At 36.5% G+C, this 14,370-nt stretch overlaps 1 protein-coding gene across 1 annotated transcript in view; it reads left to right on the top strand.

Annotated features, from left to right (window-relative positions):
- The window catches only part of LOC135101064 (peroxidasin-like), a 90,375-nt gene that overhangs the window by 69,290 nt on the left and 6,715 nt on the right, over positions 1 to 14,370 (top strand). The window contains exons 15-28 of the mRNA XM_064004637.1: positions 1,916 to 2,031; positions 2,945 to 3,096; positions 4,725 to 4,846; positions 5,211 to 5,304; positions 5,517 to 5,689; positions 7,243 to 7,476; positions 9,162 to 9,369; positions 10,544 to 10,736; positions 10,952 to 11,152; positions 11,285 to 11,401; positions 11,518 to 11,669; positions 12,017 to 12,191; positions 13,320 to 13,557; positions 13,958 to 14,075. Coding sequence (XP_063860707.1) covers positions 1,916 to 2,031; positions 2,945 to 3,096; positions 4,725 to 4,846; positions 5,211 to 5,304; positions 5,517 to 5,689; positions 7,243 to 7,476; positions 9,162 to 9,369; positions 10,544 to 10,736; positions 10,952 to 11,152; positions 11,285 to 11,401; positions 11,518 to 11,669; positions 12,017 to 12,191; positions 13,320 to 13,557; positions 13,958 to 14,075 — 2,293 coding nt within the window. The remainder of the gene's footprint in view (positions 1 to 1,915; positions 2,032 to 2,944; positions 3,097 to 4,724; positions 4,847 to 5,210; positions 5,305 to 5,516; positions 5,690 to 7,242; positions 7,477 to 9,161; positions 9,370 to 10,543; positions 10,737 to 10,951; positions 11,153 to 11,284; positions 11,402 to 11,517; positions 11,670 to 12,016; positions 12,192 to 13,319; positions 13,558 to 13,957; positions 14,076 to 14,370) is intronic.

Raw genomic sequence — 14,370 nt, 5'->3', positions numbered from 1 at the left:
GGTTTAGGACGAGAAAAAGAGTGAGGAATGTATGCCTCCATGCCAGACAATATCACCTCTGTTATGCGCTCAGCACACAAAGACGGGTCTCTGACACGGAAGCAGTAGTCATTCCAAGGAAAATCAGGAAAATACCTCCTCAGGTCCCCCCAACTAGCAGAGGCAAAACGTCAGAGGCACCTTCGCTTAGGGGGATCCTGAGGAGGGATTGGAGTGATAGGACAAGATAAAGATATGAGATTGTGATCGGAGGAGCCCAACGGAGAAGAAAGGGTGACGGCATAAGCAGAAGGATTAGAGGTCAGGAAAAGGTCAAGAATGTTGGGCGTATCTCCAAGATGATCAGGAATGCGAGTAGGATATTGCACCAATTGCTCTAGGTCATGGAGGATAGCAAAGTTGTAGGCTAGTTCACCAGGATGGTCAGTGAAGGGAGAGGAAAGCCAAAGCTGGTGGTGAACATTGAAGTCTCCAAGAATGGAGATCTCTGCAAAAGGGAAGAGGGTCAGAATGTGCTCCACTTTGGAAGTTAAGTAGTCAAAGAATTTCTTATAGTCAGAGGAGTTAGGTGAGAGGTATACAGCACAAATAAATTTAGTATGAGAGTGACTCTGTAGTCGTAGCCAGATGGTGGAAAACTCGGAAGATTCAAGAGCGTGGGCACGAGAGCAGGTTAAGTCATTGCGCACATAAACGCAGCATCCAGCTTTGGATCGAAAATGAGGATAGAGAAAGTAGGAGGGAACAGAAAAGGGGCTACTGTCAGTTGCCTCAGACACCTGAGTTTCAGTGAGGAAAAGAAGATGAGGTTTAGAAGAGGAGAGGTGGTGTTTTACAGATTGAAAATTAGATCTTAGACTGCAAATGTTGCAGAAGTTAATGAAGAAAAAGTTGAGGGGGGGTGTCAAGACACTTAGGGTCGTCGACAGAAAGGCAGTCCGACCTGGGGACATTTATGGTCCCCTCCCCAGATGGGGACTCCGAGGCTGGTGTAGGAGTCGGCATGATGATTTTAAAATTTTTGAGTGAAGGGTGTGTGTGTTATTAGGTGCTTGTAGTTTTGTGTGGAGGAAGAGAGTTGTCTTTAGAGGGCAGGCTGTGACTGCCCCCCTGTGTTGTGAGACACAAAGGGAAACGTTCAGTGAGGTCACAGCTGGGTTTAATGATAATTTCACAGCACCCCCTGAACAGTGCTTTAGACCTCACTGGGAGTAATTATCGTTTCAGCAGGTGTCTACTGCCTCCTCCTGTGAAATTGCTGTGAAAGAATGTGAAATTAGATTAAATAAAATAATACAGAAACCATTCAACTTGTAAATTCAGGTATATATGAATAAATTTACCTTTAAATACAAAATTAGTGTGCTAGAACAATTTGCATGTCTGCTGAGTGGCGGCACCAGAAGTAGGAGTGGTGAACAGTAGCAATCTCATACTGTATGTACCTGTGTGGGATCACTGGAACATACACTATGCACTTACACAAAACAGTGCTTTTTGTGATTTTCTTCCTTTTTTATCCTCCTAAGCATGCTAACATGTTGGGTACTAAGTGCACAGAAAGCTAGTCCATGTTCTCCAGCTTTGTCACCTTATTAAGGAAAGATCTTATTATTGTCACCATTATGAACTTTATTTCTTGTACTTGAAGCTTGTTCAGACACATCAAAAACAACTAGAAATATTGTTTATATATTGTTTATATATGTACAAATCTAGAGCCGTCCATGACCAAAACACGTCTCGATACTGTATACTGTAGTACAAATGATGGACTTGCAAACAAAATTACTTATGAATATCATTTTGGAATGGCACCTGTTTGTAATTAGAGCACTATCTTTACTTATTTGTAATCCTTTTATATTCTTTATGTGATGTCTAGTGTTTTGATTATTTTTTTACAACTTTTTAGGATTCACTCTTGGAGTGCAACAAGTGCAACCATCAAATGAAGGAGAATACACATGCAGAGCTCGAAATGCTGCTGGGACACAGGAAGCCTCAGCCGTGCTTTATGTTCGAGAAAGGGTAAAAAAAATACTTTATTAGTGTGATTCTTTTGTAATTATGTCAGATGTGTGTGTGTGTGTGTGTGTGTGTGTGTGTGTGTGTGTGTGTGTGTGTGTGTGTGTGTGTGTGTGTGCATCTCAATTTAGCTTTTGCAATCGTCCTTAAATACTGCATAGAACTTATTTCACATGAAGTTTAAGAATAAAGGAAGTTGAAAATTTGGTTTTGCATTTAAATTTTTGTGCAGAATACAAATACTAGAATTCAAATCTCTGATTATTTGGAAAATTATGTTTGTAACTTTTTGTGCAGAGAAACCTTAAGAACATGGACATATATGAAGTTATGGTTCAGTGATCCTTATTGTTAATAGTGACCCTTCACCCATATATTTTTACACATATGCTGATCAATATATATATATATATATATATATATATATATATATATATATATATATATATATATATATATATATATATATATATATATATATATTCTTTCAAGGGAAAATTAGTTATATATATGAAGCTTTGATATTGATAAGCACATGTAAATGGTCTGACATTTCTTTGTTGGTGATATCATATAAAGTGGGATCCAATTAGGTGCCTATGTTCAGTCAAGCCAAGTTTATGGATTGAAATTCTTTCATTCATTACTTGTTAAGTGCAAGCATTTGATGACCTAAGATGGATTTTAATTTAGTCTTATGGAATGTGTTTGTGTGTGTATGTGGGCACATGCACATGCTTTGTCTTGCTCACCCCCCTTTGCAGAGAATATTAACTTTGTATTAAAATAGAGCCTTAGTGTTTTTAGGTTTAGGGAAGTATTCATGAACAAACTTGCACGTTTTCTCAGTGTAACTTTTGAACACTTACCTTCTTCCTTGACTTTTTATTTCCAAGGTTACCCTCATTCTCCACAGGTAGCTCCGGTTATTGACACAGAGCCTCGGGACATGTTGGCTAAGGAAGGTGATGAAGTGATTGTGCTTCCGTGCAAGGTTGATGGACAGCCCCAACCAAGAGTGAGCTGGAGGAAAGATGGCGATATAGTGACCTCCAGTGATAAATACAGGTAAAGTGCCTGGTAATTTTAAAAAGTTGATATATGTCTTCTGTATGCTGCAATGCAAGTAAACTTTCCTAGCCATAATTTCTGTGCCAGTTGACTAGAAAAGTCTCAAAGCCTTACACTAAGATATCTTTTATTCAGTCCTTCTCATAACAGATTTACACCATTTATATATGTATTTACTTGGTTAGTCACTTCTTTATTATTACATGATTTTTTGTTAATTTATAATTTAATTGTTTACTTATCCACATATTAATTTCTTCAGAAACTTTATATTTACATCAACCATCTTAAATCCCCTCATTTGATTCACCATAGACAGTTTCTGTTACAGAATGGTTTTTCCTCATTTAGTTACATCCAGATCCAAAATATGAACATTGACTGACTATTTATGAAAGTGTTTAGGGAAAGATAGAGGAATTCAGGTGAAAGGTAGAAATCCAGTTGATTTTCAAAGTGGGTGGGACAGTTAATATTGTGCTAGGGATGAATGGGAAAGTATGATATTGCATAGATTTAGTAAAAGAGTTAGCCTCTTGTAAGGGAAATGTCAGCCTGGTATATGAGATGCTAACTAAACCACATTTATAAAACAAGGCCCATACCTATTTTAATTTTTGCCATCCTCCTCTTTGAAGTAATCACCATGTACAAAAGTTTATCACTATTAACCCTTTCCTTATACTTGGAATGCTCCCTGAAAATCCTGTTCTTTAAGTGTGTCTAGCACCATAATACCCATTGGATCTCCATAAACTCATCTCAAGGAAGAGAAAAAAAAAAATTCAGGAAGTTAAATTTTCTGTGTACGAAGATATAGAATGATGATCATTTTGGTTTGGGTGGGAAAAAAATCTGTTGCTTACTCCTTATCAGTGGACATATTGCTATGATGGAGTAAAGAGTCTGGGAATTAATTTTGTAGCAACACAGCTGGCATTCAGATTGGATGTAAAGATCACACAATCTGTTCCAAATAACATGTTGGTGATGTTACCAACTTCTTTGGTAATTTGATGATTCTGATGTATAAGCTGTATTTTTTATATTTTTAATGGCTGGACTTGTAAGAGGGTTGCTGTAGCCTCTTGTCATCATTCAGTGATATTCTGTCTCTCAAAATGTCTGTCAGTCAAAACACCTCAGCTAGTTTATTGTTCCATTGCCTAAAGCATGTTGCATCATTTGGATGGTCTCCATTGCTGAATTTCTGAGTTCAATTCAGAATTTGATGTTCTCTCTCTTAAGTTTGGGGTCTTGTGACATCACAGGTGAGCACTTAAAGGCAGTATGTAAAGTGAGTCATAACACCTCATTTGTCATGCTGCTTCATGAAAGTTACCACTTGCTCTTGCATTATATGCATGACCATGAACCACATAGTTCTTTTACAATGGAAAGTCTTTGGAATTTCTTATTGCACCTTGAATTAAAAATTAACTGGATGTCCTTCCATAATAATTCTCTGTGATCATTATGTACTTCCCATGCAGTGTTCTCAGCTTGATGAGTTTTCACACAGCTACAAAACATAATTTCTGAATATCTAGAAGTCTTATAAAGTGAGTGAAGTAATATACTTTTCAGAGATATTTCTATAATTAATATTTGTTATTACTTTACAGGATTGAAAGTGATGACTCCTTATCAATTCACAATATAACACAAGATGATGCAGGGCTGTATGAGTGCACTGCACAGAACAATATTGGGTATGCCACTGCCACAGCCAGAGTTACAGTAGAAGGTAAGATTTATATGTAATGTGAAGAGTTCGTAAAGAAAATGTATTTGAGTGAAGTTGAAGGTGCTAATAGGAAAAGAAGGCTGCTTGGAAGGTGGAAGGATCATGTAAAAGAGCACATGTGAAAAAAGTGTTGGTAGAGGCAAAGGGCTTGAACAAGCAAGAAGGGAATCTTTGGAGAGAGAAAGGTGGAAGCTCTTCTGCAATGGCCACTCTCTTGAGGGATAATAAATAGACAGATATGTAAACAGATATTACATTACCTTTTTTACTTTATGAACAGTCGCAATATGCTCCCATGAGTTATAATTAAATGTATACCATATACAATGCTTCTGCATTCCAACTTGTCTTTCTTCTTTGACAGTGAAAGAAAGACCTCACATAGGGGACCCATTCCTGCAGCAGAGCTTTGAGGAAGCCCGCCAACAGGTGGATAGAGCTGTTAATGACACAATTAGGTTTGAAGAATTTCTTTTCCAAAAATTTATATGAATGCTTGTAAAAATGAAACACATTTTGAATATGTTTTTATGTTTATCATGTGTAACAATTACTTGTGGTACTTACTTGATTATTAATTACTAATTCCTTTCTTTCTTAAAAACATTGGATTTTTGTTGTATGTAATACTTAATAATGACACTCTCATATCAACTCACTGTTTTCACAGCCAACTGTTCCAGCGGGACAGGACACGCTCTCCAAATCCTCATGAACTTCTGAGAATATTCCGGTTTCCAACCTCTGAGGGGCGAGAAATTGCCAGAGCTGCTGAGAAGATAGAGCAAACTCTGAACATTGTCAGGACACATGTAGAGTCAGGCATGGTATTCAATCTTACATGTAAGTATTTCAGGGATAGTAATATTGTAGTAGTAGTGGTAATGTTTAAAATGAATGAGATGTAGATTACATCTTCAGTTTCCTCTCCATCCCTGTAAATGCTTTACCCACTAGAATTTGCTTGAAAATGTTGTCATCCAAGTCCAGTATTGCTCTTGCATTTGCATGTTCAGTATTTTCAATCTTGAGGTCTTCACAAGTGGAGAGAAATAACATGTGATTATATGTTATATAGGTAGACAAAAGAAAAAAAAAAACAAAAAAAACAGGATGAGTTTGAGAATGGAGTGAAGGTTTATCAGGGATCTGTCCTGAGTCCTGTGTAATGACTGGAATCACAAATGCTTCCAGTATTATGTTTTGACTTATGTTCATGATACAAGGGAAACTGAAGCAACAGAAGTTTATTTAGATGGTGAAAGGAAGCTGTGTAGCAGTTGGGAGTAAAAAGGTCCCCAAAATTATCTTGAGACTTGACAATCATTATGGTGCTGACATCCAAGGTAATGCTCTTCTGTTCTGTTCATGATTTAATCCCTGGCTGACTATAACCTCTCATGGCTTCAGATCAATTTCTCAATGTTTCAGTGGAATACAAAATGTCATTTGCAATGGTGATGGAGAAGGCAGCATGGTAGGAAAGATGATTGTAGGAGTTAATATACACTGATGGTCTGATCATGATAGTAGAGAACAAAGAGGAAAGAATTCTCAGGTTAAGTAAATAGAAGACTGGGATGGAAAGGAGAGGCCTGAAGATTAACATAATTTAAAAAGATCAAGTTGATGGTAACATAATATCTACCTGTTTGAAACAGGTAGATATTATGCAACTATTATAGTAGAGATGTGGATGCTAACTCCATCCTGGGCACAAAGTTTAGGAAGTGGCACTATAAAAGATGCTCAGGGTTGAGAAATATATATCAAGCAGGGGAGATATGCAGGTGCCCAGTATATGAGAGATGAGGATAGGAAAAGAGGGAGAAAGAAGAGATGGAGGTAGTCTACAGTTATAATGGAGAAAGATGAACATTAGGGAGAAGATCTTCTTTAGCTAAAAATATAAATAAATAAATAAACTGGAAGAGACTCATAAGCCATACAGCCCTGTAAGGAAAAATGAGGACAATAATCATGATAATGATGATGAATAACTTGCTTAGTTTAACAAAATAGATGATAGAACTAATCATATAAAAAAGAAATAAAGTTTCTGTAAAAAGCAATTATTTTTTAAGTACATCATTGTTTACCATAATTTTTAGATTATATTCAGATACTTTCCAGTTTAGAAAAGTGTTTCATCAATTCCAATCTTATTCAGGTTTACTTTTTTTTTTTAGTTAATTCCCAAATAATTTCATTTACATTCATAATTGACCCTATAACCAGTCATCAGTCTCTGATAAGTTAATTTTAAGCATTACTCTCAATAAAATTATTCTCTATTTATTTATTTTTTTACTTCATTCTATCATTTTCATAATTTAGTTAGTTCTCTGAGTATATCTTGAAGAACAATGTGTACCAAATTCTGCAAACCTTTTCAGCTTATGACTACCAGGACCTTCTGTCTCCTGAGAAACTTATATTGCTGAGGAATCTGTCTGGCTGCCTTGCCCACCGCCGGTCAGTGTACTGTGATGACATGTGCTTCCATGCCAAGTACCGCAGCATTGATGGCACCTGCAACAACTTCCATAACCCACTCTGGGGCTCCTCTCTCACAGGCTTCAGACGTGTTCTGCCTCCAGTTTATGAAAATGGATTTAATACTCCAGTGGGTTAGTTATCAAATTAATGTCATTGAAATATAAAAACAGAGACTTTCTAAAATTTCTGAATAGGGAAAATTTATAATCTTCAATGCCTCAAATATATGGTTCCTTCATTATTATCTACAATCAACCCTTTACAAACTGTCTCTTTCTTTTAGTGACTCATCTATTCACCTTGCACCTTCTGTATCAAACATTCTTGGGCTCCCCTTCACTCATCATTAATATCTGACAAAGGCAGTGTGCATCTCTTGCCACATTATACTTGTATGTTCATAATTCCTGTTTTGCTGGTGTTAGCAGTCCGTATGCCTTCCTCTTTCATGTGGTTTCATTTGAAAAAACTTTCCACTTATTTGCATGCTTATTACATTTTCTTTATAGAAGCAGAAATTAATCAGATCATTCTTTTCCCATCACTGATATATTTAAAACATTGCTTTATTATGTTTTGTACTTTTTCTGATCTTGAATGCATTCAACAAAAGATTGTTAATAAGCTCCTTACAGAAATGTTCTGTTGTCTGTTATACAGAGTGATGGAATGACAGGCAAGCATCTCTCTCTCTCTCTCTCTCTCTCTCTCTCTCTCTCTCTCTCTCTCTCTCTCTCTCTCTCTCTCTCTCTCTCTCTCTCTCTCTCTCTCTCTCTCTCTCTCTCTCTCTAAAATTTTGTTTGCATCTGTTAGCCAATCCATTCACAAAAAGATATATTTTGACCATATCAGAATTCTTTGTCTTTGCTTTTAAAGTACTGATGAAATAATGATATTGTGGTTGATTTACTACAGTTGGTCCTCAAACATTCATGGGTCACCATTCATGGATTCAGTTATTTGTGGATTAATGCCAGAAGGGAAATGTTTGCATATTAGTTTTTTCTTGGACTGCCACCAATTTAAATCTTGTACACAGAGTGGTTCATCACACACACACACACACACACACACACACACACACACACACACACACACACACATGTCACTTACCACACCAACATTCATTCCCTCCACTGTATGATAGTGTTGTCAATGTAGCACAATTGTGGTGACTGAATGTGTACATTTTTGCCGCTTGTGTACATTTTTCACTGCTGTCCAGTTGTCCTTCTCCCTTGACCTCACTCATGCCATGACCACATTTGTGCTAAAACACCTTGCCGTGTTTGTTTGTAAAAGTGCACATTAAGTACTATATTAACTAAATGTGTATTTGTTTTCTGCAGTAGTGATGATGTCAAGGTGGAAGGGTAAAGCATGTGATGGTGATGCAACATTGGTAGTCAAGTTGATAATACTGAGGAGTAGGGAGGATGGAGCTAGAGGACACACCACAAGATTACAGTATTCATCATTATTTTACTCCCTTTTTATTAAATATTAGATAAAGTGCTTGCAAATATATGTACATAAGATTTTCTTTATTTAAACAAGGCTATAGGTGGATCAGGAGCATTTTTCAGGGAGTGCACAGTTGTATGGGGTCAGGACTTTTTTTTAAAGGGGAGGTGGACCAATTATTTGTGGATTTTCTACATGCATTAGTGTCTTTGTCACCTGACTCTCATGAATGTTAATGGCTGACTGTACTTGTCTGAGTCAGGCTTTTTAAATATCTGTTTATTATTCTGTCTGTGCATACTGTATTTTCTTTTATCATGTAAGACATCCTTACCCATTCTTTCTCACTCAGGTTGGTCAAAAACAAAACGCTACCATGGTTTCTTCAAGCCCAGTGCTCGGCTGGTATCTTCTCGCATTATCAGCACAGAGGAGGTGTCTCCAGACCATCACTGCACCCACATGCTTATGCAGTGGGGGCAGTTTGTTGATCATGACATTGACCATGCCCTTCCTTCCATATCCTCAGAGAGTTTTCATGATGGAGAGAGCTGTCAAAGGTATATATATATATATATATATATATATATATATATATATATATATATATATATATATATATATATATATAGTTGAACCTCAGTTCTAGAACTTAATTCGTTCCTCAGTGCCTGTTCAAAATCCAAAATGTTCGAAAACCGAAACTATTTTCCCCATAGGAATCAATGTAAAATGGATTAATCCACTCCCAGACACTGGTCTACCCTGTCTTAGCAGCTAATGACAGACACTCCCACAGCCAAGATGGTTGCTTCACAACATCTCTAGCTCACAGATGAATTATCAAGAAAGGATGCATTGAATGAACTTAGTGAAACAAAACTCATTAGAAGATAATGTGTAGAATGTGCAGGTATTCTCTTTGTCACCGATCTAGTGAGGGAAGCCTTACAGAGGGACACAGAAAGAAGCAACCCACTTACTGCCAAAATGAAGGTGATCATAATGCATAGACATCTTGCTGCTGGGAAAAGCTACTGGAAAAATACAGTTGTGCAATAGTGATGGTCACTGAGAGCCACAGGTGGCTTGGGATAACTCCTGAGCACCGAAAACTGTTTGTTTACATCAAGGCTTTTCAATGGGATAACATTTACCTTATTTCAAAGATTGAATTACTGTCTTACACTCTGTGTCTTTCCTCCAAATATATATAAACAAAGTAAGTATTTATAGAAACTATAAATTAGTAATAAACAACAACTTTTGCTTTGTCTTTTAATATTTGAAATCAAGTAACTTTGTTCTAGAACTGAATTATGGTTCCACAACCAAAGCAATAATGAGTTTAAAATTTTGTTTGAAAACCAATTTGTTCAAAAAGGGAGGCGTTCGATAACTGAGGTTCCACTGTCTATTATACATTATATGGGTGTGTGTGTGTGTGTGTATATGTGTGTGTGTGTGTGTGTGTAATTAAATAAATTGATTTTAGTAAATCTTAATTAATTGAAGTAAAGAATTACTATATATTTATTAAGGACAATTATTTTTATTAATAAAGTTATAGGTTAAACTGGATATTGCCACATCATGGATGAAGTCTCCCTGAAACTTTTTGGCAATTTTCAAGTCAAAGCATTAGGTAAATATTAAAAAAACTTTTGAAAAAAAAAATTCTTGCAATATCACAAGCTCAACCCTTATTCTCTTAACCCCTTCAATTTTTGGAAGGTCATGCGATTACGCCCCACCGTGCTTCCCCATCGAGATCCCACCTGATGACCCTCGCATCAGAAACCATCGCTGTATGGAGTTTACCCGATCGTCTGCTGTGTGTGGCTCAGGCATGACATCAGTTTTCTTCAATACAGTGCTACCAAGGGAGCAGATCAACCAACTCACCTCTTATATAGATGCATCTCAGGTTAATACAACAGAAATGTTATCCTTGCTGGTTTCACAGTCAATTTTAACTTATTCTTAATATTTTTATGAGTTACAGTTATTTATTCAAAAGTTGTTATATTGATATTAAGGTGTAATTTAAAACTATATCTTTATAAGTTATATAAAGGAAAATGAATAATATTATTCAACTATTTTTTTTTATTATAACATACAGTATTTACAAATTTACAGGTATATGGATCAAGTGCTACAGAGTTAAGGCTTTTGCGAAACTTGACTAACTATGAAGGAAAGTTAAGGCAAGGAGTCCCAGGTCCAACAGGAAAACCCTTGATGCCATTCAGTGATGGTGCCCCTGTGGATTGCCGAAGAGATCCTAGTGAGAGTGGCATAGACTGTTTCTTGGCAGGAGATATTAGGGCCAATGAACAGGTATTTGGGTGTTTTCATTTGCATTTGTGCTGCTTTGTATAACATGCATTTTTGTGTTCTGTGGTGGCTTTTTCATTCCATCCATAAATATGTTTATTTGTGATGTACTAATAATGACTTATTTCTTTGCAGTCTGGCTTGACAGCAATGCACACTTTATGGTTCAGGGAACACAACAGGATAGCTGATGCTTTTAAGCAGATGAATCCACACTGGGACAGTGATACAGTGTTCCATGAAGCCAGAAAGGTATGTGATTATTTTTAAATAATTTTGTAAACAAGCATTTTACCCACCAGTGACTAATTTCTTCTTTTATATAACCAAGTAAGTATTATCTTTAAAGTGTAGTTTCTACTTTTCAGCTTGTTGGGGCTGAAATGCAGCACATCACATACACACATTGGCTGCCACACATCATTGGACCCAGAGGGATGGAGATGCTTGGTGAATACACAGGATATAACCAAGACTTAGAGCCAACTGTCAGTAATGTGTTTGCTACAGCAGCTTACAGGTATTTTTTCTTTCGTGCTGAACATCATTATACTGAAACTAGTTAGTATGTGTAGATGATATTAATTTATCTTGTAATATGCATATTTTATCACCCAAGAAATATCTGTGTTGTACCATTTATATCTCTGAATATATTTAGTGTTTTTTAGATGAGCACTATATGATTTATTTTGGATTCATGCTGTGTATTTTTAAGTGTGAATTACTAAATCATGTGTAAAAATAACTACTATGTCTGTCAGTAAAAAGATCACCATTATTATTAATGTATTGATTTTATGCATTATACATAAATACTATGGACAAAACTAATTCTTACTTAGATTTTACTTTGCTTTGTTGCAGGTTTGGGCATTCTTTAATCAATCCCATTCTTCACCGATTAAATGCTACCTTCCAGCCCATCCCAGCAGGCCATTTACCTCTACATAAGGCATTCTTCAGCCCCTGGAGGATAGTTGAAGAAGGGGGCATTGACCCACTGCTAAGAGGCTTGATCGCCACTCCTGCTAAGCTGAAAGTAAATTCTATTGGTGTTTGAAATCCCTTTGATGAAAACACAAATCATATTTAAAAGTGCTTTAGAAAATAATAAATTTGACAGTGGAATTCAGGCACAATGATAAAGGATTAAGGTTTTGTATCTGAAAACATAGGGCAAGATTTTAAGAGTGAGTTTTGTATTTCTTATATCATATTGTGTACTGATGAAAATATATGTAACTATAGGTCAGTGATTCAAACTACATCATGGCACACTTGTGGGCTGTGACTATCACCAAAATGTGCCATCTAATTTTCTTGGATGGGTATGTGTTCTTAAATTAGTGCCTGCACTACTCTGACTACAGGATTTGTGTGCTGTCAAAGTTTTCAAGATGTATCTTTAGTTCACCACTCAGCATTAAAGTTTGAGAACCACTGTATTAGAGTCAGTCTGAAGCTAACATATGCTTTGATTCACTACCTGAACCTTTTATAGGGGACAAAGTAGGGTTTTCATCATATCCATAAGGAAAATATGACGTTTACAAGTTTTATTGGTGATAACAGTAGATTGATGAAACCAATATTGATGTATGAGGCAATATTAGCATAGCTGGTTGCCATTTCCTTACAGAAAGTTAATGCCTTGATTCTTGTGTTATATTGTACTATTGAATTGTTGTGTGTTGTATGAGAAACAAATCCCAGGAGACAATTTAGCTCAACAGACATCTAATTATACAGTTCCCCAAGTAATGGAGCCACAAAGTTCACTGAATTTCATGTCTGCAAATTGAATGAAAATTAATATATTGGCTTATTACTACTTTATATTAAGAGCTCCATTAAGACTAGTAAGATCTGGAGATGCAGTGGGTGGAGGAAGTTACCCTAGTACTGTTATTTTGTCTGAAGCACTTTATAGAATATGACTACTGCTTTGGGCATCCATACATAAGATCATCATTGTTGATCTGTTTGCATCACCTTTAGCATATATATTGATCACTCTGTAGACAAATGTGATGGCCCAGATTTGACATTCAGTTTGTACAACAGAAATTTAAGCCTCTTGATGCCTATGTTTTTTAATAAAGACATGTATTTAAAAGACAGCAATTATAACTGCAGTAAAGTCAATCTTGTGTCATAATCTTTTCAGACTCCAGGTCAGTTTTTGAACACAGAGCTGACAGAGAAGTTGTTCCGTGCTGCTCATGAAGTTGCATTGGATTTGGCCTCCCTCAACATCCAGCGGGGCCGAGATCACGCATTGCCAGGCTACACTGATTGGCGTCGGGAGTGTAATCTCTCAGTGCCTGAGAACTTTGACCAGCTGACTGCTGAAATATCCTCAAGTGATGTTCGAAATAGCTTAAAGCAGTTGTATGGTCACCCAGGTAATGGAGGCTGTCAACTCTCCAGAAGTGTCAGTTGATTACCTATTGGTCATGTATCCCATATTATAAGATAAATCTTACTTATTCTTTGTTACTATCAATATCAATACTGAAATACAATGCAGTATAAGGCATTTGATTCTTACAACTAAACTGGAATGGTGTCACCTTTAGGTGATTAAAGTATTGCTGTCACAGTGTTGTAGTCCCCAGGTTGAATACTTGGCATGTACAACCAAAAATTTAAACCTTATCACCTTTCTCATCAATTTGTGATCTCACAATATTATTACTAATGATAGTGATATGAATCATGAGAAAACATATTTTGTAGCTACAGTGTGAATAACTAATGATAGTTACATTAGCCATTGATACATGTACATTTTTATACCTTCAGGAAATGTGGATCTGTGGGTGGGTGGATTGCTAGAAGACCCTGTAGAGGGAGCCCGTGTAGGCCCCACCTTCCTGTGTCTTCTGGTGGACCAGTTCAGAAGGCTGAGGGATGGAGACAGGTAGGGTCTTCCTGGCTGTGGGAAATGTTGCAAGGTGTGTGACTGTTTTGAAATGGCTATGGATATCTTATACTATTGTTCATAGATCTGCTTTTGGTGTCAGTTCTTTCAGCTGTGTTCACCAACTATTTTCTTACTTAAGGTTGTTATTTCAAATTAGTGTAGTAGGGCTATATTTATTGTCTTTTATTCTAAATATTTTTAGTGTGATGAAAAAGTTTTTTTGATAATAGGGCATGCTTGTGTGTGTGAGTAATTTGCCTCAGCTACCATCCAAGTGGGGATAGTAGCCTGG

The sequence above is a fragment of the Scylla paramamosain genome, chromosome 6 (genome assembly GCF_035594125.1).
Source record: "Scylla paramamosain isolate STU-SP2022 chromosome 6, ASM3559412v1, whole genome shotgun sequence".
NCBI lineage: Eukaryota > Metazoa > Arthropoda > Malacostraca > Decapoda > Portunidae > Scylla > Scylla paramamosain.
The sequence above is the reverse complement of the archived record's forward strand: the minus strand, read 5'-3'. Positions and strand labels throughout refer to the sequence as shown.